Source organism: Lates calcarifer, linkage group LG24 (assembly GCF_001640805.2).
Source record: "Lates calcarifer isolate ASB-BC8 linkage group LG24, TLL_Latcal_v3, whole genome shotgun sequence".
NCBI classification, from domain to species: Eukaryota; Metazoa; Chordata; class Actinopteri; family Centropomidae; genus Lates; species Lates calcarifer.
In genome coordinates, this window is record NC_066856.1 from 19,444,855 (window position 1) to 19,467,993 (window position 23,139).

Genomic DNA, 23,139 nt, shown 5'->3' on the forward strand with positions numbered 1-23,139 from the left:
GTCTGAGAGTCTCAACAGAGAGAGTAGCACCCTCTTGTGGTAAAACTAGAACGGTACATAAACTGAAACATGGACCATAAAGAAATATGTAAGCTTTATAATAATCATCATCATGCTGAGGGTCAAACTGATCTGATTTAAGATATAAAAACACAATATAGACTACAGTATAAGCATTTTCTTATAACAAAACAGGCTGAAGCACGTTCTCAGTTTGACTCACTGATAGAATTAGACTTGTAAAACAAAACCTTGATGTACTGAGAGCACCAGGAATCATGAAGATCGATTTGAAGACCAAAAACAGAAGAGGAAACTCTCACTTCTTCAGATGAAGAATCTGAGGAAGAATTTTCCTTCAGTAATCCTCAGTATGATTCGAACTCAGGAATCTCCTCGTCGTTTTGGCTCATGTGAGTTTGTGGATTCAAACAAATGTGTCTAAACCAAGACAAACCAGGCTGAAACACGTGAAGCTGGTTCTGAGAGACAGCGACGGCTCCCACAGCGCGTGGGAAAGACGAGTTTGTCTTTGGTCCAGTGGAGGGAAAAGGTGGTGTGGGCCGAGTCCTCTGAACGTGGCCTCGAACCAGAGGCTGCTGGACGTACGGAGCAGCTTCATCGATGGGATATCAGGACCTGTTCTCAAGAGTCTGCTGGACAAACTGTTTGAGAAAAGGGTGATGAGTGATTCAGAGAGGGAGTCAGCGGACGAGACGCAGAACAAAAGAGACAAAGCTCGTTTAGTTGTGGACACAGTGAGGAGGAAAGGAGAAGCTGCTAGTTCAGAGATGATTGAGCTTCTCTGTGAGCTCGACCCCTTCCTCTGTGAACACCTGGAGCTGATGTGAAACACAGTGAAGACACCAATCATCCTGTAACTGCCTCTGAACCTCCTCATCACAAATACACTGTACACTCAGTGTACAGCCACAGTTATAGACAGTGTAGAGCAATAATCTCATGTTATTGTGCCTTAAATGATATTATCTTGCTGCTTTTCAAACCTTTCATTTCTCAGTTGAGTGTGTCCATCCAGCAGGGGGAGACATTCACCTGTTACTGGAACAGGAATGACACTCTCCTCTTTTATTCATTGGGGAAACCTCATTGACCATTTGATCAATTAAATTTAATTGAAAAGTGTTTTTTGCTCTACGTTTATTACCTTTACAATTATTTAGTTTTTAGTATTTTGGAAAATGTCACATTAAACGTTGATTAAAAGTCCTTTTACATGAAACAGGAAGTATACTGTTGCCATGGATACAGTCATTTCCACTGTGGGCTGCAAGTCGAGCCTCGTTTTTAGCCTGTTTTTGTTTATATTTTGGAAAATTAAGTGCACCGAATCAGCTCTTAACAATTCATTTTTTCTATCTATAATTATCTGTATTTATAACTGTCATCGAATCACTTTGATCAGGCAGGATTTGAAGCGTTCCAACACCTTGCCCAGTGCATGTATACACTGTTTTTTAAGCCTATATTTGCGCTTATTATGGAAAATAAAGTTCGCCGAATTACCTGTTAACAATTCATTTCTGCTATTTACTATTTTATGTACTGACAGATGTCACTAAATTACGTTGGTACTGAAGAAAACTTTAAAACGTGATAATTCTCAGTGAAGTTCTGGTGCATTCCAGTCCCTGTCCAGTTAGTCTGTTGTATATTATTTTGTAAGTATGAGTAACTGTCTAATAATGACGAAATATAGTTTCCAAATAGTTTTGTGAATGTAATTATTGTCATAATTGCCGTGCTTTGACTTTGAAGGGAAGGTAAAGCCACTTCCTGTTTTCTCCGCGTTAACTCCGTCCAGCTTGTCTCCGGTGGAGTGGTCGGTCCCGGCGCAGCATCCAGCCCTCAGACCGGACGGTGCGCCGCTGAAGGAAGGAGCAGACTCACTGTCTCTGTGCAGATTCATCACTTTGCTTCCAGCGTCAGGTCGAAGGGCGGGAGCTCCGGCTGCTTTCTGGACAACATCAGGTCTCTGAGTGTTTAACAAGTGGAATTTATCCGCAGGAGAGCGCAGAGGAGGTCTGGAGGATGAACCCACCGTGTGCCCGCTGTGGGAAGATCGTCTACCCGACGGAGAAAGTCAGCTGCCTGGACAAGGTGGGCACTTTTCTTTCTTATTTACATACATATATATATATATATACACACACACACGCATAAAAATAAATAAAGATCACTCAGGTGCGTTGATTCTGCACATAGTGTCCGATAAAAGCTTCAGAGTTCAAACTAGATCACAAGACTGGTGAAGTTGGTAGAGACGCACCTTTCACCAAACGCACTGAGGCAGGTTTTATGTTGGTGATGCTGCACTGTCATCCTGTCTCTCCCTCTATCCCAAATGCAGTAATAAACAGATAAAGGCATCAACAGTTAAACAAGCCTAAATATCCGATCATCAGCGACATAAAAACAAGAAAAAACAACTAATCCTCATTTTTCACAAAACAGCAGCCAGTAGATGATGTGTTTTAATAACAAGTAATGAAATATAATTTTCACTGAGATAATATTTCATCCTAAAATCATTAATAATGTAGTTATTCACCCAGAATAGTTGTAATAGTTGTAATCCTGTGGTTGAGACTAAAGGTTTATGGTTAATTCACTACATGTAAAACATCTTATCTGTTTTTTAAAATAAAATTTGCCTAAATGAGGCCTGTGATACCTCTGACATAATGCTAACTTTCTTTCCTCTGGTGTCAAGTTAATGTTCACTTCACTTTTAGGACTGATGCTTAAGTCGAAGAGACTATAATCCTCTGTGGTCAGATGCACCTTCCTGTATTTTAAAGCTATAAATAACCATAAAGCTGTTTTATATGATATTATAAGGCTTTTAGAGCAAGAAGCTGCTGAATAAAACTCTTATTGTGGCATCATAAAAAATACAGAAATATTCAAACAAACACACTTTTGCATAGTGTTGAAAGAGCAGAGGTGGTTGTGATAATGTTTATGATGTGATAATAAGGAATATAATTGGTATGTTTCAGGTCAGAATACAAAAGTAAGTAGATTTTTCTGTTTGCGTGGTAACACCTCAGTGATAGTCTGTTGCATAATGGTGATAAATTATTAATTTATCTTCAGCAGTCTCATGCAGTCACTGTCTGTCCTGTGAGGCATCAGATGACACAACAGCATGTAGGCGCTGCACATCATATTAGCTCCCACATTTCATAATAAAAGACCAAATCTGCAGCAAATGTGATGTTTGTTGATCGTTAGAGAACAGAAACGTCTCTCTCCGGCTTCATCATTAAATATCTCTGGGAAAACAAAGGATCAAATGTACCTTCTGTCCTGTTTTGTAAAAGCTGCATGACTTGTTTGAAGAGAGACTAAGGGTATAAAAGAGCTAAAACAGTGTGAGAGGCGGTGATTTAGAGAGGAGGAGGCTGGCAGAGAAACAAAGAAGTATATGGAGAAAGTGAGAAAGAGAGTGTGAGGGCGAGAGAAAGGGAGAAAGAATCATTTTGGCATCCAAGGACCTCAGAGTTCCCTGCTGTCCCTCACAAAAGCCAGTTTAATCAGGACTTTTGCAAGACTAGGTGTCACTTAAAATCAAGCCACAAAGCTTTATTTCAAGTGAATAAAAGCAAATTACAAAGAAGTTTTAGCTGGGAGGTGCGTTATTTATTTATTTATTATAAAATGTGTGGAAGGAGAAATGTTTGATCAGAAGATGTCAAATTTTTCCCACTAATCTTCACATCATACATAGTTTTTATGTTTTTAATTTAAAAAAAGTAAATAAATCAACAAAACCTCAACACTGTCTGATTACTTTACATGTTGTGGACAAAAAGAAGATACACATTTCTGTCCCATGGGGTTAGCAGTTGGGGCTTGGCAGCTAAACTGTTGTTTCAGTTGCTATATGTAGGTTTTGGCTATTGCTAAACAGCTAGCGTTAGCATTACCTGCTCTTAACAAGAGCTTCATCCATTGTTGTGTTTACAAGAAAAGAAGTTAGGATGTGTTCTGCAAGGCATTAAGTTTGATGTTGAACACGCCACATTTCCTCTAGACTGGTAAACAGCTGCTAATGCTAACGTTAGCCATGTAGCAAAAACGTATACATAGGAAGTCGGCCATTTTTGTTTCAGCGTGCAGCCACATTGTTGCTGAATGTTCTCATAAACTATATGCTGCAATCATTTTTTTTTTTTTTTGCTTAAATAACTTCAGATGCATCTTCTGTAAGTATTAGTTAAGCTCAGGACATAGAATAATATCTGAGTAGTATCTTTGCTCGGTATATTTGATATAGCTATCTCCTTCCTGCATGTTAGCAAACTGTTAGCTTGACAGCACGCCATGTTTACTGTACCTGAATCATAAGATAGCCTGTACGCGGTATCTACAATATGTTATATCACTGTCATTTATTGCTCTTAGTAGTTATTATCATTATATATCAGAGTTAGAGATGTGTTGAAGTTTGTAAATAGGCTCTAGCTACCCTAAGCTAAAGCAGTAGGGTAGCTAGTAGCTACTAGCTAGTTTAGCTTTCTGCTGAAGTGGCTTTTTGCGGCTTTTATTTTGAAAACACCTGCCTGCTGCGGCCGATGCTACAACAGTAAAGTTGTGGTGCAGACAGGTAAACAAGGAGCAGTGCTCTCTGGTGGACAAACTGTGCAGTACTGTTTCTTAAATACAGAACATACCGATTCCAACATGTCTGTAAAGATCTAATATCAGATTTATTATTTACCGGCTTATTTATTTGGCTTCAGACGTTTAAACGCGCATGATCATCAGCCTTGTTGACGTTTTAAAAAAGGCTGCTGCTGCGCGCGCATCCAGGTAACAGCGCGCAGTCAGGTAAAGGAGCGGGAGGTGAAGAGTTAGCTCCTCGCGACCCACCTGGAAAAAGCTGAGAGAGGTTTCGCAGCAGGATGAATCATGGAGAATCCATCCGGCTCCCAGAGACTGAACTAACCTTCTTAACAGGTATGTGTCCGAAAACCCTCAGTGAAAACAGCTCTTTTATTTTTTTTAGTAAAAAGTTTTGGCGCGCGGCGGAGCGGTGCAGCGGTGAACACTGTCCTCTCACAGCAGCAAAGTTCCGGGTTCGAGCCCCGCTTGGTCCGGCGCTTTTCTGTGTGGAGTTCCATCCAGATACTCTGGCTTCCCTCCACAATCCAAAGACATTCAGTCCGTCTTTACAGACACGTTGGTATTTGCATATTGTGTATTTCAGGATAGGAGAAAGTTCAATAAATATAAATACTGATGATTTCAGTCTTGATAGAGTCAGACTCAACACACTGAACACATCATGCTCTCCCATCACAGCTGAGCACAGGATAAAGATAGAAATCATATAAGCATGTTAACACGTCAAACACATCATTTAGTGCTGATTTGCTTTCTAAGGATTTGAATAATCCTAATGCGGGACAGATGGAGCGCGATCTGAACTGGACGTTGCACAAACAAATGTCTGGCAGTGAGCTGACTTACTGAAATTTGGCTCCTGCAGTTTGTCACATCCTGATCTGGATAAATGTCAGTTTCCATCCGGCCTCCTACTGTACATATTCACTTCATGAAATATTTCCATTCGCCTCTCTTAAAGCACTCGCTGTCAAAGTGCATCAGCAGAACATCTGAGGGAGACGGTCTCTGCCGTGCTGTTTGATTGACAGGTGAAGATGAAACAGCTGAAGCTGGTAAACAGCGGTTTGACCCAAACATTCTCTTACTCTGTTTCCAAAGCTGCTTCCTCAGCACATGGACTTGTTAAGTTGTCGTGGAGGTGGTTCAGTTGTTCACGTGAGAGCAGGTGGGAGAAGGAGTCAGAGCGTCCCAGTGTGGATAACGTATGTCAGAAAATCTACCTTTTATGTCACCTTCAGACCGGACACACCTGAGGGGGAGTCGGAGCTGTACGTGATGTTGAAGTTTAGCGAGAGACAGGGGTCAAAGGTCGTTGAACAGGAGTCAGTGGACTGCAACAGGGCTTGTGTATGATCTTCGCCTAAAATACAACCATGTGTTCTCAACTCATCCAGTCTATGTAACTCTGTGTGTGTGTGTGTGTCGTCTGCAGAACTGGCACAAAGGATGTTTCCACTGCGAGGTTTGCAAGATGACCCTGAACATGAAGAACTACAAAGGCTACGACAAGAAACCCTACTGCAACGCGTGAGTCCAGATCTGTGTCTGCAGTGTGAATACAACACCACATTCCTTCTGTTGTTGCATATTGTTCCCTCTGCAGTGCTGTCACTGTAATAACTAGGATATATTTACAATGTGCTTATTGTTTTCTTATGCTATCTACCATTTTATATTCATGAATTTCCTCTGTGTAAACACCGTCCTCTGGTTGTAGCTGGTGTGTTATTATCTGCAGGCTGTTCATATCTGTGTGGCGACCCTTCAGGGTTTTTATAGCAGCGCTGGTTTTGGTTTCTGGTTGGTTTCAGTGGTTTTTGGTTGTGAGCCCAGCCCTGCTTCGCTCCTCCGCTGCCGGTTCACAGCACTGGATCTGTGCATTTCTCCATACTGCTAACATGCTCTGCTTGTTATTATCTACAGCTACACTGCCATTTATTGCCCTTAAAGAATATTTAGATTGTATGGTCAGACCTTCATAGACACACCAGTGAGATTAAAAACCTCAGAGGAGGCAGAACTTGGATCTGGGTTTGATGGATGTTGGGAGTAAATTATAGTTTGTGCTGAGAAGTATCTTATAGAGAAGGCTGTGGCTCTGACCTTTGACCTTGTTGCTCTTAGCTGCTTTTGCTTTTTCCTCGTCTCTGTAACTTTCATTATGGATAGGATTCCTACAGAGATACAGCTTTTTATTAAAGAGTAAGATCAGTACCAGACTCCATTGACAAAAAGAGTAATTTTACCAAGCAGAACATGTGAGCTGCTAATCATCTGCTACAACTATCTGTTAGTGTGTTTGTGTTATTGTGTGACTTTCAGTGGTAGAAGAAGCATTCAGATACCACACAATAACACAAACTAACTAACAGATAGAGGCAGCAGTAGATTAGCAGCTCCCATGTTCTGCTTGGTAAAATTACTCTTTTTGTCAATGGAGTCTGGTGGCTTTGAACAGAGCAATAAAACAGCTGTTTTTGGGAAAATGGGAAAATAAGGGCCAGGTTAAAAATCCAGCAGTTATCCTTTAAAACATGGATTTAATTCCTCATTCTCCTCCTCTCTATAACTTTCCCCTTCGTACACGTCTGTTTAATGCAGCAGCAGTTTAGAAAGATAATAAATACTTGAATAACTGAGTAGTTTATTTGTCACGTCTTGTATTTTATCAGAGAAAAAGATCTTCAGAATAAAAACACACTTTGTCCTCCTCACCCTCCTGTCAGACAAACCATCACTGACTTAATGTCTCCACACACACTGGCATATATACAGATACACAAGCTCACCACAGTGGGCTTAATGGCAGTGACCTTTGACCCTGTGAGGTTTAAAGGGCGTTTCCTCTCAGCTTGTGGGACACACCACCTTTGTTTCCACTCAGGCGTCTCTCGCCCCCCATGTAAACAAACAGCATGTAAATCCTGAGCAGTAAGAGCACCGACTCACAATCAGGACACAATTCTGCATGGAGTTTGGAGGCCAGGTCAACACCTCAGGCTCTTTGTCGTTCTCCTCTGAGTGTGTTGTGTTGTTGAGTGTGTGGAGCAGAGTTTCCCACAGGCTGCAGGTCATTCAGGTGCTGACAGTTGTTTGATTTGTGGTTAATGTTTAATTTATTAAACCCACTCACTCTCAGTTAGTGACTCAGGTTTTTCTGCACATACAGTAGATTCAGTTCTTAACGTCCTGTTGCAGTTTGTGTCACGTTCATGTTGTAGATGTAAAGGATGCACAGCGACGAAGCACTTTCTCTTTTATTTGTGGGTTAATGTAGGTCAGCTCTCTTTGCTGTCTCACACACTGGAGCTAATGGCTTCAGAGTGTGTGTTGGAGTGTGTTTGCCCTCTGCTGAAGAATGTCACAGCGGGGCATTAAGGTCCTGCAGGGTTATTTTTTCCACTTAGCACGGCTGCTTTAAAGATAAAACTGAAAAACTGAAGCTTTGACTCTCTGTTCGTCTGAGGTTTGATGTGGGTTTTCACCCTGAAATATTATTTTCATCATATTATTTTGTGTGCATAATGCAAATCCTTTGAAACGTCATGTTTGAGGACTCAAGCTTCAAGAGAAAAATGGATCAAACTGTTTGATTTATTAGGATTTATCAGTTATTTGTTCACCAGAAAATGTGATTAATCATCAGTTAATCATTTTAGGTATTTGTCAAGTAAAGCAGCAAATATTTAATGGTTTCATAACATTTTTAGTTAATTAATATTCAGTGTTTTTTGGGTCTTTACACTAAGTAAGTAATTTGAATTAATTATTCACAAATAAATAGTAAATAACCTTGAAAAGAACATTTTGGATGTGATGTGATGCTTCTCATCAAACTCTGAGTTTAAACAAGTGGGAGAAAGTGAATCTAAAGAAGATTTGTTTCCTTGTTTGTTGCCGTTGTTTTGTTGTGTGTTTTCTGAGTCACTGTGTAATAAGGTTCCTCCTCTGGTGCCTGCTGGCTCTCGTCTCCTCTGTCTGTTTGTGGAGTTGGTTTGACAGGTTTGTTTACTGAGCAGAAAGCAGCTTCCTGCAGGGATTTCTCCCTCATCAGTGAGAGCTGTGCTTCTGTACCTCAGTGCTACATGTAGCGCTCAGTGAACAAACCAGCGTCCTGTAATTAAGGGGAGTCTCTTTAAGGCTCCCTCTGACGCTGCTTGTTTTTAGTGCAGTGTAACTGGTGCGCCTGTTTTTCTTGGCTATTTGTGTCGTGCGTCTGATCCGTCTCCATTGTCGAGCTGCGGTCGACATCACTGTAACGACAACAATAACATCTGAACTAACGGCCTCAGTCCTTCGCTGTGCGGCTTTGTGTTCATTTCCTCTGTGGTGCTCGCTGTTCTGTTGATTCCTGTGGTTCCTACATGAAAAACAAGAGATTTGATCCTGAAAATGAACAGATCTGCGCTTCCTTAGTCTTATTGTAGTTGTTGTTGAACTGTTGTTTTACCTTAAGATTGTGTTTTTCTTATTATAAAACTTTGACTTGACTCTGAATGTTTCAGTTCAGGGGTCTGTGGATTTTATGGCCGAGGTCTCGTGCTTCTTAAGATCCTAAAAAGGGGAGGCAGACAAAAAGGAGGGGGACAGGTGGGGAGAGGGATTACAGAGGCACATGAGCACTAACACACTCTAACACACAAGGCATGTTGACTTTATTAAAGGACTAATACAACAAGGAAAAGGGCCACAAACAGGTGATATTCCAGCGGAAATAGAAAGCTCACAGTGTCACTTCTCACACACAGGGTTCACTGTTTTCTTAAGGTGAAGACGTGCACACACATTTCTGTACATACATGGATTCCTATGGCAGGTCATGAGTTTTAATCTGTAGAGTGTGACTGCCCTCTGTGACCTCTGAGCTGCACCACAGCTGAGACGTGTTTTATCTTCCTCCTCCAACATGAAGTCAGTGATTCCTGAACGACAGGAGTTTAACCACTCAGAGCTGTCTCTAAATGAAAGCATTACTGTAGGAAAATGATCTCAGATTATGTGTTTATAGCTCTTAAATATGCCAGACTGAGTGGGCTGTTCTGTACATCAGGGGATTATATTATGAAGCATGATGTAGCAGAAGGTGTTTCCTTTTAAAAAGACGCAGCAGAGATCCATCCTGCTGCAGAACAGAAGCCGTCTGATCACTAACATTTCATAGCAGGCGTTTTCCTGTGAGAGATATTTTTCTTTAATTAAGTTACCCTTTATGCTAATTAGTAATAATCAAAGCTGCTTATGTAACGCTGCACACCAGCTGCTGGTACCAACATGAAGACGCATGAGCCTCAAGTTTAAAGAGGTCATTTATTCTGTGTGTGTGTGTCAGTATAAATGAACGTGTGTTAACGTGGTTTCCTCGTGTCGTGTGGATGGTAAAAGATCTTTCTGCAGCTCAGATTGTTGTGATGAAGACTGTGTTGTTATGTAACACAGCTGCCCACATAACCCAGATTACTCCAGCCTCGACGTGCTCTTCAGTAGCAGCACAGGAAAAAGTCTAATTCTTTCCTTCAGGAGAAAAGCAGGATCCTGCAGCAGCTGTAGGATGTGATCATCATTTGCATTGAAGGCATCTTAGCAGTGACTGAGTGTTCAGAGGGAGCAGGTGGAAGAGGAGTGTCTCTAACTGTAAACGCAGGAAATACCTCCTGTAAGATCTATAAAAAGCTCCGCAGCTCTGCTTTGAGATTTTATGCTTCTGTCTATCACAGCTACTGGAAGATGTTGAGGAGACGTCGGCTGCAAACAATTGTTACATGTCCAGTTTTTAGGCCTGAAAAGCAGCTTTTTGAAGAAAACATTATTATAAATACTATTTTCAAGTAAAATCCTAGAAATGTTTTATCTCAGTAACACCTTCACAAAATCCCTTCCAATGTGCTTCAGTCGTTCGCTTGGCCTCAAAGATGAACTGGCTAACATTTTGTGGTCAAAGGTCAAAGTCACTGTGATGGCACAAAACATTTTCCACTTTTCTACAGATTAAAACTCTAATAGATGAATTGATTAATAGTTGCAGCCCTGTTCGGTGATCTTTCTCTGTAGGGACTTCACTGGAAGTCTCAGCATTTGCAGCTTTAAAGAGCAGCAGATTTTTAATCCTGAGCAGAGGACTGGCTGCTGGAACACTTCAAAACAAGTGGCTCTATCTTCCAGAGAGAGAAGAAGAAAAGAGCAACTGAAAGAGAGAGAGGGAGGGGGGAGACTGAGAATAAATCCGACTGTGAGAAACAAAGATGGTGAATGCGGCGCGTTGAGAGAGATACGACGACGGGAAAACTTATGTAACCCTCCGTCTAATCTTTGATGGATTCGGGCTGAAAAGGAAAAGGGGACAGGAGCGGGTGAAGGGAAGAGAGAGGCAGATACTGAAACAAAGACCGAGTTAGAGAAAGAAAAAATAAATAAATAGAAAGGGGAAGGATTTGAGAGGCAGAGAGGGACTGGGAGGCTCAGCCGGCACCACGAGAGAAGAGAGGGAGCGAGGGAGAGTGGATGAAGGGGTGAGAAGTGGCTCTATTGAAGGCCGGCTGAGGGCGTCACGCATGAATGAGTGAAGAGAAAGACGGAGGACAGTGAGGAGAGATGAGTGGAGACAGTGTGGTGGAGTTAGGAGGACGGAGACTCTGTTTCTCATCAGCTGCTTCATCATGTCAGAGAGAGACGGTCGATCTGTTCCTCCACTCTCTTTTTACTCTGTTTCCTTTCTTCTCCTGTCCTCCCTCCATTTCCTCTTTGTTCTCTATTTCTCTTCTACTTTTCTGTTAACTTCTCTTACTCTTTCCTCTCTTTTATTCTTCTCCCCTCTCCTCCTCTCCTCCTCCTCCTCCTCTCCTCCTCCTCTCCTCTCCTCTGTCAGGATGATAAAGACGAGTTGTTAAGGCCTCTGAGGACACCACGCTCTCTTGTCTCCTCCTTAATAAAGATGTAAAACTACAGTTTGCTGAGTGAGACTTTCGTCTCCATGAACCGGAGACAGAGGTCTCGTCCACAGCCGTCCCCTCAGGGTGAGTGGTTAGGACCAATAACTGCAGAGACAGGAGTTTTAGTCCTGAACGTTGGTAAATTTGTCCTGGCCTCTTCTCTGGCAACAAGAACAAGACCCTGTTAATAACCCATGTCTTGTTTTTGGTGTGTGAGGTTTTTGTTCCTGCAGGAAGACCAGGATTACAGTCCTCTTCCTGTTTTGAGGAAAACTGGAGTCAGTATGAATCTGCTTTTCCAAACTGGGGAATTAATGAGTTATTAGATAAATTCATAGGCCTTTGTCATGGCAGTTGGTCTGTGCAGCTGCAGTACTTAAGGTGGAAACAGCACATCCATAATCATCATTTATCAGTTTATTATTAATCCACATGTAATCCCCTGTTAGACACATGAAGTTTATTCACTGGGTTCTGTTGTAAATAAAAAGCAGTCTAAGATCTTATTAGTGGATCGTAAAGACAGCAGAGTCCTTCAGATGAAGAAACATCTCCGATAAAGCAGAAGATGAGAGGATGATAAAGGAAAGTGAGGCTGATCCCCATGACTCTGAGTCTGTTCTCCTGATTTTCTCTTCTCATTTTCCTCTTTATTCCCCGTCGTTCTCTGAGACACTAAGCGAGAAGCTCCTGTTCTGAACTCCAATCGCCGCCGTAGATCAGCCCAGCAGCCTGCTATTAAATCCTCTGCGTGATAATATCTCTTACTTAAATAAGCACAGCCTGAATTAAACTCCCCTCATTTGTCACAGCCTTTTATCAGGAGCTGCCACCAACAGAAAAGCACGAGACGTGGTTCTAGGCGTTAAATGTCGGTGATGAAGGTGAAGTAATTAAACATAAGTCAGAGAGGAACTCTGGGCTTTAAAGTCTCTCTGTACACAGGGCAACTTCTTGGGCAACTTTAGGAAGCGTTGCTTCTGTAGAACACTTGTTTCATTGTGGTCACTTAAAAAAGTTTTAAAAACTTGTGAGGGAGGATCATGGGAGTTGTTGTCGTCAGGTTAAGATTCCTTCAGTGTCAGTGCTTCACCAAAAGCTGAATTACCCACAGAGGTCTCCTCCTCTCCAGTGATTACATCCACTGAATAAAACACTGTCATGTTAAACAGTTTTTCTGACGCAGTCTGTCAGACGCTGCAGCTGACGTTTGTTCAGCTCGTTTCTCTGATAGATTCAGATCCAGACGTCTGAGGACTAAAATCTAAAGTTAAAAATGACCATGAAGTGTACGTGATCATGCACAGAGGGGAACTGTTACCTTGGTTAAAATGACCGATTTCTGTAGGTTTGAAAATAGCTGGAAACATGTGAGGTATGTGAGTCATATATAATGATTTCACCACCATGGAAGGTCAGATTCTCTCTTTCTTTCATGGAGAGGAAACGACGACGAAGGTGATTCTGATTGATCCTTGTGGCTGTGATGATGTGGTACACAGGCAGATACACTGTTCCCCCACTGCCACACACACACACTGCATTAGTCGATGCCTGGGGGTGTGTGGATGCAGCAGTGTGTCTAATGTCAAACTAGGCCACTGGTTGCAGAGCACACACTCACAGCTCGGTGGACTGCAGAGATCAGTGTGTTCTCCAGCCGTCACACTGAGAGTGTGGTTAGTTATACAGCTGGCTGTGGTAAAGACACAGCACTACAGCACTGTACTCTACACCGTCCTCCATCCTCTCTGTTTTTGTTGCCAACTTTTACATTTGATTAATTTAGCTGAAATAAGGTGGAGTGGTGGTTTAATATTTTCACTTGCTGCCTGCTGGAGATTTTGTTCTTGGCTCTCTCTGCTTTGCTTGGTTGGGTTTTATGGTTTGTTTTGACTCACACCGCCCACCTCGGCTGATACCGTTGGGTGTGTTGGGGATCGACCCCTGGCCACTGAAGTTGCGGCCATGTTAGCAGCAGGGATCTCGAGGCTGGCAGCTCTGGTGTGTTGATTGGTCCAGACTGAAATATTTCTGTTAGATTTGGTGGAGTTTATGTCGTCAGAGGATTCATCCTTCTGACTTTGCTGCAGCAGCAACCGTAACACACCTCCAGAACCAGGTGTTGCTGCACGTCTCTGTGTAGTTTTGTGCACGTAAACTGTGATACATGCAGGGAACACATGCTTTGTTGTGACTGTAACACAGTGTACAGCAGAGACAGCCTTTTCCCTTGATTTCATATTTGTCTGCTGTGCTGCTGAAATGTCAACAAGGTTTATAAGAGCCAAGTTTGTCCTGAGCTCACACTGAGATTTTCATCAACACCTAAGCAGGAAGATGGAGAGCAGCCAGCCTGACCAGCGAGAACACACACATACACACACATACACACATTCAGCTGTCATTCCTGCCCTCTCTCTTCCTCCTCTTCATCTGTCTCCCTCCCTGTGATTCACCAACAGAGCGTCCATGTTGCTTTATGTCACTCTGATTTCTGTGACGATGGTTAGTGAACAAGCTTTCGCCTCCTCTCTTTTCTCGTTCGTGGCGTCGTCTTCCTGTCCATGTGGTGTTGTTGTTGTTGACAGAGAGGAGGACTGAGTTGTCCCCGGCTCACCTTCTCCCATCATGCAGCCTGCCTGGTTTACAGTGGCAGCCATGTTAACAGTCTCCTGCTCTACCTGGTTTCAGGAAGCTGTTGATGTTGCAGGCTGGAGAAAAGAACATGAATAATGTTCCTGTATCATCCATGGATACTGTACTGATACTGTACTGTTTGTCCAGTGTCCAGCCACAGTACTGCAGCTTCTGTTCATGTGCTGCCGTCACAGACAAAAGTGCTGATATTTTGAGTAGATGCAGGATTTTGATCTGCAAGATGTTGATGCAGAAATTAAATTTTAAAATGTCAGTGTGCAACCTGCAGACTGCACCTCTCCTCCTCCTTTATTTCAATCACCATTTGATTAGCTGGATGTGGTTTCTTCAGGACCGTCTGGATGCTACAGGTGATGAGATGTGTTAGCAGCTTAGCTTCAGTAGAAACTTCAGTAGAAAAAGAATGAAAGCAAAACATGGAGACAGCTGTGGACTGGTAGGTAATGCTAATGGGAGCTATGTGGTGCTAGCAACACTTATAACTCCTTTAAAGATGAAAGTAAAATGAAGTTCAAATGTCAGCTCATGACAACAGGTTTCCTCCTCCTGGCAGGAAAGTTTAAATCTGAGCCTCAAACTGAGCTGCTGGAAAATCTCTTTTTGCTGCATATGTTTCATCGTGTACGTTGACTTAAAACAACTGGATCAAAAACAGATAAACTGACAGGGTCTGAGTCTAAATGTGCAAACATGACGTTGCTTTTCTCCCTCACACACACACACACACACACACACACTCACAGTTTGTGTGTGAATGCTGTTAGACTCGTGTGCGTCACTGCTGCTGGGAGCGAGCAGACTGTCGTTGTTTGGCAAATGCCACAGCAACATTATAGACAATGGTAAATCTAAATCTGTATCCACAACACACCCACTGCTTCACACACACACACACACACACACACACACACACACTCACACTCTGGTGTATTGTAAATCTGGTGTCTTAACCAAGCAGTAAGAGAAAGGCAGGATGTGTCTGAGGGTGTTATTGGAAACAGTTTAAAGGACACTGTGTGTGTGTGTGTGTTTTTGGTGTGTGTGTGTACTTTAATGGTGATGTGTGTGTTCCTGTTATTTTGGCAGAGGTTGTATTTTTAGCTCATGTCGTAGAAACACCTCAGTGTAGTTTCTATCCCAGAATCTGTGTGTTGTTGTGTGAGTGTAGAGAAAGTGTGACGTTACATAAACACATTCAGTGTTTACCGATCATTAACACATCACTTTGCACTGGAAGCTTTTAGCTTAGCATTTAACTTCCTCTCTGTAATTAGCTCAGCATCGCTGCTGGCGTTCATTGAGTTTCAGCTCGTTCACGTTAAATACGACTTCACTCAGAGTCACATTCACAGGAGCTGGAGCTGAGACAGATTTTTGTGCATGTGCAGTGATTTTTAAACTTCAGACTATTTACATGATTTACTTCAATCAGTCAAATCAATTATCAGGAATAAGGTGTTGTTAAATGGTCGGAGGTTGGGTTTCAGAGGCCGTCCGCTTATTTTACATGTGGAGGTCTGTTATTATTCATCGTTAGTGCTTCTCAGCCTGTGAAATCAGTTTTGTTCAACCTTTATTTATGAAGGGACGTTTCACTGAGAGGAGGAAGCCTCTTTTTTGCAGGAACCCTGTGATCATTTTCACACATTCACACCTGAAATCTGCCCAGTACGAACAGTCTGACCTTCTTCTCTACCTGCCTGTATTTCTAGGGACAAGCCGGTGAAAGACACTGTCCAGTTGCATTATGGGAAGAGTGGGATGCAGTGTTTTGAAGCTTGTTTGTGCTTCACCAAATGTGGAATTAGTTTTTTTTGCTCTTGATCAATATAAACCCAGATGATGTGAGAGTGGAGCAGACAGGCTGTTTGTCTCCTGGATGTCAGCTGGCTGTTAAAGACTCCACACAAACTGAGTTATTGTCCGGCGCTGCTTGTCGAGCCAGCACAGAGTTACCTTGGCTAGCTGTGTGTGTGTGTGTGTGTGTGTGTGTGTGTGTGTTTGTAGAATATCACACAGAGCCAGTCTTTGTCTCAAAGGATTGAGTTGCACCAAATGAACAAAGCATCCATGGTTGCCGGTAGCGACGGGAGCAGGTGAAGTGAAACTTTAGGCTGAAATAAGTTTATGTGTGTGTGTGTGAGAGACTAAACTAAGAGCAGCAGAAGTGAAACAAAGTCCTGTCAGTCGGAAAAAATAGAGAGTTTTCACACTCACATACCAGAGTCGCCTCAGAGCTGTTGTGTTTTTCTGTCGTGCTCTCACTAAAGCTCTGCAGGACGTCTGTCTGTGTCTCAGAGAGAGAGTGTACGGGTGAGACGTCAGGAGGAGAAACAAAATAAAAAGACAAAGTGAGAAATAGGAGGAGAAAGACTGAAACAGGAGGAGGTAGAGGAGAAGAATCAGAGACAGGCGTCCTCCATGTTGCTTTACATTCAGAGGGTTTTATCAGAAGAGGGACAACACTAACGCTTCAGTGCAGACAGAGACCTTGTTAGGAGGAGACCCAGAAGTCTCTCTGTCGGCAGTGTTAGTAACTTGAATTTGATTTGTGCGGCCGTGTTGGAGGTCAGTGAGCAGTGCAGGGACCTTTTAGGCTGATCAGAGACCAGACGTGCTGCCGTATTGTGGACCATTTGTAAGGGTTTCATTGTGCGTGAAGGGGGGCTGGTCTTTACAGCACCAAGACTCCACAGGAAACCTTTAGCTGTGCAGTAGTTGAAATGTTTGTTACCTGCCTCTGGAGATTTATTCAGGAGGAGATGGACGAGAAGACAATAAATAAAATGCACAGAGACACACAGTGATGTTTCAGACAGACAGGAACTTGTGTTTGTTGGTTTGTGTGTTTGTTTTTCTATAATAAACTCGTTATGAGAGTGGAGGCGAACGCGCTGCGAGGCAGACGGACGAGTAAAGATTATGATGACTGTTTATGATCCTCCGCTAATCATCAGTTAAAAGACACAGAACCGCAGCAGCCTGTTTGTGACCTGTGATGATGATGATAATTAGAAGTGTGTAAAAGCAGAGACGGGAACAAAACATCCACAACAACAGTCATTTACTCACTTTAGAAGTTATTTATAAATCAGAGGCTGCAGCCTTTTACAGTCGCACACTGAGCTGAAAGAGCAGAGTGAGGTAAGGTGAGTGTGGTGTCAGGTAACAGTTAAGACTCGGACGAGTGTGTGCGTGTGTGTGTGTGTGTGTGTATCAGGTTTCTATCATTAGCAGTGTATTGTTGTTTGACCTCCAGAGTCAAACAGGGTTAAAACAGAGCTGGACAGAGTTACAGGAGGGAAACAGCACAGCTCTCACCACCAGAGTCCAGTTTCTGCACAGCTGAAACAATCAGAAAATCATTCCAGACTCCACTGACAAAAAGAATAATTTTACCTCGTATAACACAGGAGCTGCTGGAGCTGCAGCTGCTGTTTGTTTGTGTTACTGTGTGGTACTTTTACTCAGGTAAAGGATCTGAATGCTTCCTCCACCACTGAAATAACACAACAACACAAACACACTAACCTGCAGCTCCTGCATCCTGCTCTGTAAAACTCCTCCTTTTGTCAATGGAGTCTGGTAGAGAAAACAGCTTGTCTTTTATTGCCAGTATTTGAGGGAATATCAGAATCATTGAGGTCTTTAAAAACAAAATACTCTTTGAGATGTGGGTTTTTAAACCAGATTTAAAATCTACTGAGCAGAGCTGAGAGATTGAAGCTCAGACAAGCACCACTGCCAGGTTTTACTGCTGAGGGTATAAATAGTTTATGAAGATGCTTTTGGAGATAATTTGGTTTGGTGTGTTGTAACATCTTGTTCATCTCCATCATGATTGTATAAGGACACGTTTACCTGCTGTTTTTGGAGAGTTTCCATCCTGTGTGGGCGCTGTAACGCAGGACCAGAGCATCCCTCTAATACTGACTGACTACAGGAGAGAGAGAGAGAGAGGGAGGGAGGGAGGGGGAGATACAGTGTGTGTGTGTGGGAGGGTGAGAGAAAATGAGAGTGGGAGGAAGAAAGAGGTGAAGTGGGAGGAAGAGAGGAGTGAAGGACAGTTCAGTGGAGTGGTCAAACTGTGCCGCTGAATATGCTGCTGGCATCAATGATTCACACACACACACACACACACACACACACACACACACACACACACACACACACACACACACACACAGACTTCCAAGGCTCTGTGAATCAGCCAGCTTGCAGGAAAACTGCTCGGAGCGAGTTGTCGTCATCTCTGTTCTCAAGAGCTCCTGCACTGTTTCTAATGTGAAACCACAGACAGCATCATCTTCATCATCTTCATCATCTTCATCCTCTTCATGCAGCACCATGCAAACATACAGTATAAAGGCTACAGGCTTCAGCACAGTGACGCATCAGCATGCATATGAATTAAGGTCAATGAGCTCCTCAGATACAGAAGCTCATTCCAGTTGTAAACATACATTATAAATACGTCAGGGTTATAGGAAATTAGTTTACATTATGCAGCCGGTCCTCCACAGCAGAATAACATTTATTTCTCGTCCTGCAGTTTCTTTTGGAGCGTGTGGACCGGTTCAGGATATTTGGAGCGATTTGTAAAAGCTGTTTCTGTTTCACGTCCTGATCTGAGTTTTCTTTCGAGATCTGAAAATGACTCATGTTTTTCCAGCTACCTTTGATTCACTTCCCCGTGTGTCGCGTTTCTGTTTTGAGGCTGAGGAGGTCAAACATAAAGCTGTTATTGGTATCTGACAGATCAATCCTTAAATATCACAGTCTCTTCCTGGAGGTGGAGTGTGGGAGTGTTTCCCACCTCCGTCTCCCGTCCGCCCACCTCACGCTGTGCTCTCTCAGATCCAGCAGCAGCTCCATTGTCCTTCACACTCACTGATGCTGTTTTTACAGAACCCACACAGACCTGAGTGTGTATTTTAAGGTGGAGTGAGATAATGGGAGTGATGTCAGGGCGTTGCTTTTTAATTCTTAGACCTCTCAATGGACCATTGTCTCTGCTAATGTCATCATCCTGAAGGGTCATTAGCTCACTGAGGTTATTCTCAGCATGGAAAGAGCTCTGACATTTGTCAGGCTGCAGCCTTTATTGTTACGCTGGATTTACCACAGAGGGAGAAAATGTTATGTTAACAGTTTATCTGGTAACAGATCGCACATGCCTGTTATCGCTGGGATTTTCTAACCAAACTGGAGCTCGTCTGTTCTGCTGCCGTCCAGCTGGTGTTGATCGTCTGCAGATAAAAACATACAGTGTGTGTTTAATGACTGTAACTCATGGAGATGATTTTCTCTCCAGCAGAGTTTACAGTCCCTGTCGTCCTCGTCTTTCCATCCACCATTACGTCTGAATTTGAATGTTATTTGATAAGGTTTTATTGACACCAGTGTCGTTATCGATTCTAAATCGGTCTGATTCTTAAGCCACTTATCGATTCCTGATCAGTTTTCTGAGAGGAATAAAAGTAGTCCTACTTAGGTTTTTACCTCTGAGTCATGGTGTAGAAACAGAATAAAAAAAAATGGATGAAATGAGCATTTGTCTCCATTTAATCTCCTGTTTTGCAGAATGATGCTGCCCTTTTTTCATGATTAAAACCACGTTTCTTCCTCTCCACCGTTGCTCCTTCTTGTTGCAAGTTTGACTTCAATGTTTTCCAACATACCAGCGTAAAAAAAAGAATAGATTCTGATGGTTGTGACAGTGTGGAATTGGTTCATCCCTACATTTCTCCTCTGCAGGAAACCATTAATAACAGATCCACGAGTCCATTTGTTTTGGTCTTTCCTCTTGTCTCTCAGACTCCAGTAGTTTATCTTTGTAACCGTGCTCTCTGTTTCTTCCAGACATTACCCCAAGACATCGTTCACCATCGTGGCCGACACACCAGAGAACCTGAGACTGAGACAGCAGAGCGAGCTACAGAGCCAGGTAAAGGAGTGCAGAGGAGAGCACTGACTCTCCACTGAACATGAAACATTTTGTTTGACTTGATGTGAATCTTTCCTGTCACTCTGTGTTTAAAGAGCTCTATCTCCACCACACTTCTTCCTCTCTCGCTGTGAACCCACTCCAGTTAAAGCTGAGACTCGGCTCTTTAATGTATTTAGTATTGAAGTCGACAGATGTATGTGACACTTTGAATTCAGATCCTCTGAGCTGAGTTGCTGTAAAGATCAGTTTTCTGGCTCGTGTCCCCGCCCCTCTGGCACCACATGGAGATAAAAACAAATGCCCAGGTGTGTGAGTCGAAGCTGCTCTGACACGGCTGCTTCCTGAAGGCGAGATGAGTCACTGATTTACTGACACACAAACTGATGCAAAGGACTGGTATGAGAGAATCGCCCAGCGACACTTCTCTGCCATATGTCCTCACGCTGTGTGTGTGTGTTTATGTGTGTGTGTACAGCACAAAAGCACAGATGTCCACTCAGCAGTCTGCAGTAGGGAGCGTGCTTGTTTGTCATGCAGTGTGTGTTTGTGTGTGTGTCCGGCTTCGCCCTCATAAAGAGCAGAGATTTACACGTTCATTTGTTCTGAGCCTCTGTCTCTCCATCAGGCCTCAGTCCTCTGAAACCTCGTCCTCCGACTTCGTCAAAGTCTGATATCAGATCTTTCCCAGGCGACTAACTTTTCTTCCCAGAAATGTGTGACAGGCATCGAGGGCTGTCCCAGGATACGAGACCGATGAGGACAGACGTCTCAGTTTCCTTTTACTCCAGAAGCTTGACCTTTTCCACATCTTTCCAGCATAAATGATTTCATTGGCTATTCGTGCATATATAATAATAATTTGATAAAAAACACCGTTCTGGACGCAGTTACCATGGCAGCAGACGAAGCTTTGACGTCTTGAATTATTCGGGTTTGAACTTCTCTGTCTCTAACTCTCTGTTTGTTCCATCACATCCCTCCTCCTCCAAACACACACACACCAGACATAACAACATGTCATGGCTTCCCATCCTCTGTAGGTGTGAGTGTGTCTGCAGCCTCAGCTGCTTTCCTGTACGTGTGTGTGTGTGTGGTTTAGCTTGTTAGCTCGTCATATTAGCTCAGCAGGGAGCCTGCAGCTGATGAATGGGGATTTAATCTGCTTTGTAGTGAGAACGGGGACAATCACGGTGAGAGCAGGATACCAGAACATGCACACACACACACACACACACACACCCTGACAGTCTGAGTCATACTTCTGCAGTTTACAGCCTTATATAACTCTGTTCTGAGGCCTAATGGGCTGTTACCGATGACTGATAGACACCAGCAGGATGACATTATGGCTGAATGAGGTGCAGTGTTTCCTCTGAAGGTCGAAGTGAAGTGCAGGCGGGACTGGAGTCAGGGCTGACCGCCTGCTGCTCTGTTGTTGATGTCGTCTGAGGGCTGTAAATCGTCCGCTCTGTCTGCAGTGACGCAGCACTCATGTGGACGTCCTGTCTCGCTTCACAGATCTAGAATCGGGGTCATCTGGAAACCCCGGGTCAGAGCAGTTTATTTAAAACGTGATTGTAGTTATGTTAATTAAAGTTAATTTTAAGCTGTGGTGCTGAAGATGTCTGGACTTAATGAGGTTAATTATAATTAAAGCCGGACTGTAGGACCTTTATATGAAAAGAAACGTTTCCTTACAGTCCAAATCAGAAAGCGATAAACAGCGAGACGTTCGTTATAAACAGTGATTGTTTAATTACTCTCACTGCCAGAGGGGGGAGACAAAAGCTCTGCACTGCAGGTCTAAAAGATTCACTTTAACAAAACAAGACAGAAACTCTCAAATACATCAGTGTGCAATTAAATTGACGTTAACCTTTGACTTCACATTTCATTCAGCGATGAGGTTAAATACTCAGACGTACTTCAAATGAACAAACGTGGCTCAGTCGAGCGCGTTCCTCCTCCAGTCCCACGTCTGTAGGAAAATAAAAGGAAGTAGTTTGACAACAGAACAGTTTGTCATATTAGAAACAAACAGAGGTAATAATCACTCTGCAGCTCAGGTTTGACAAAAGCCAAAGACCCCTCTGTGGGTGGCCGTGCCTGGTGAAGAAAAGCCAGAGATCATGTATAATAAAACTCTCTCCTCCTCACATCCTGCATGCCGCTGTTCAACCTGTATGATGGAGCGATTATAGTATATTTAAAGTTCTTTTCACTCTGTGTGAAGCTGATTGTAGCTGCGCTCTGTCTGAATGCTCAGAGCTGTAATTATCCCTGCTCTGTGGGTAAAATCCTCCTCCAGGTACTCGCACGTGTCGTCACTCTGACGTGAATTTATCCCTCTAATTAGTTCATGAACCAGGTTGTGACTGCAGCCTCTGATCTCTTCGTGTTGTAGCTGCAATGCATTCTGGTCCGTTTCTTTTGATTTTATAGGGAATGCTCCTTTAATGTCCCGCGCTCCTGTGCTTCCTCTCTCCTCTGCAGGTGAAGTATAAGAAGGACTTTGAGGAGAGTAAAGGTCGAGGGTTCAGCATCGTGTCCGACACTCCAGAGATGCAAAGACTCAGAAAGACTCAGGAGCAGATCAGTAACGTATGTGGACACACACATGTTGTATATATATATATATGTGTGTGTGAGTGTGTGTATGTGATGTGTATGAGGGGGTGCACTTTGGTCAGTGAACACACACACACACACCATCATCTCCGAGCCCTCCAGTGTTGCCGACACCAGCCGTTTGAAGAGGAGCTTCCTCCACAGCCGTCAGTGTAAGTGAGCCTGAGCTTTAACCTGCTGAAACCAAGGAAAGTAACTTTATTACAGGATCAGAGAGAAGAAATGTTTTCAGTTATTCAGACAAAGGTAGAAAAATAAAGAAAGATAAAGATTTAATGGATCAAGTGACGATGAGAAGTTAGCAGTCAATTAAATAAC

General features: G+C 43.0%; 1 protein-coding gene across 1 annotated transcript; it reads left to right on the forward strand.

Annotated features, from left to right (window-relative positions):
- The first annotated feature begins 1,823 nt into the window (after positions 1-1,823).
- Positions 1,824-23,107, forward strand: LOC108884991 (LIM zinc-binding domain-containing Nebulette). Its single transcript, XM_051067005.1, has 4 exons — positions 1,824-2,121; positions 6,089-6,183; positions 20,106-20,190; positions 22,687-23,107. Exons 1-4 carry the CDS (start codon positions 2,053-2,055, stop codon positions 22,975-22,977), a joined length of 540 nt encoding a protein of 179 aa, XP_050922962.1. The 5' UTR covers positions 1,824-2,052; the 3' UTR covers positions 22,978-23,107.
- Positions 23,108-23,139: the final 32 nt, after the last annotated feature.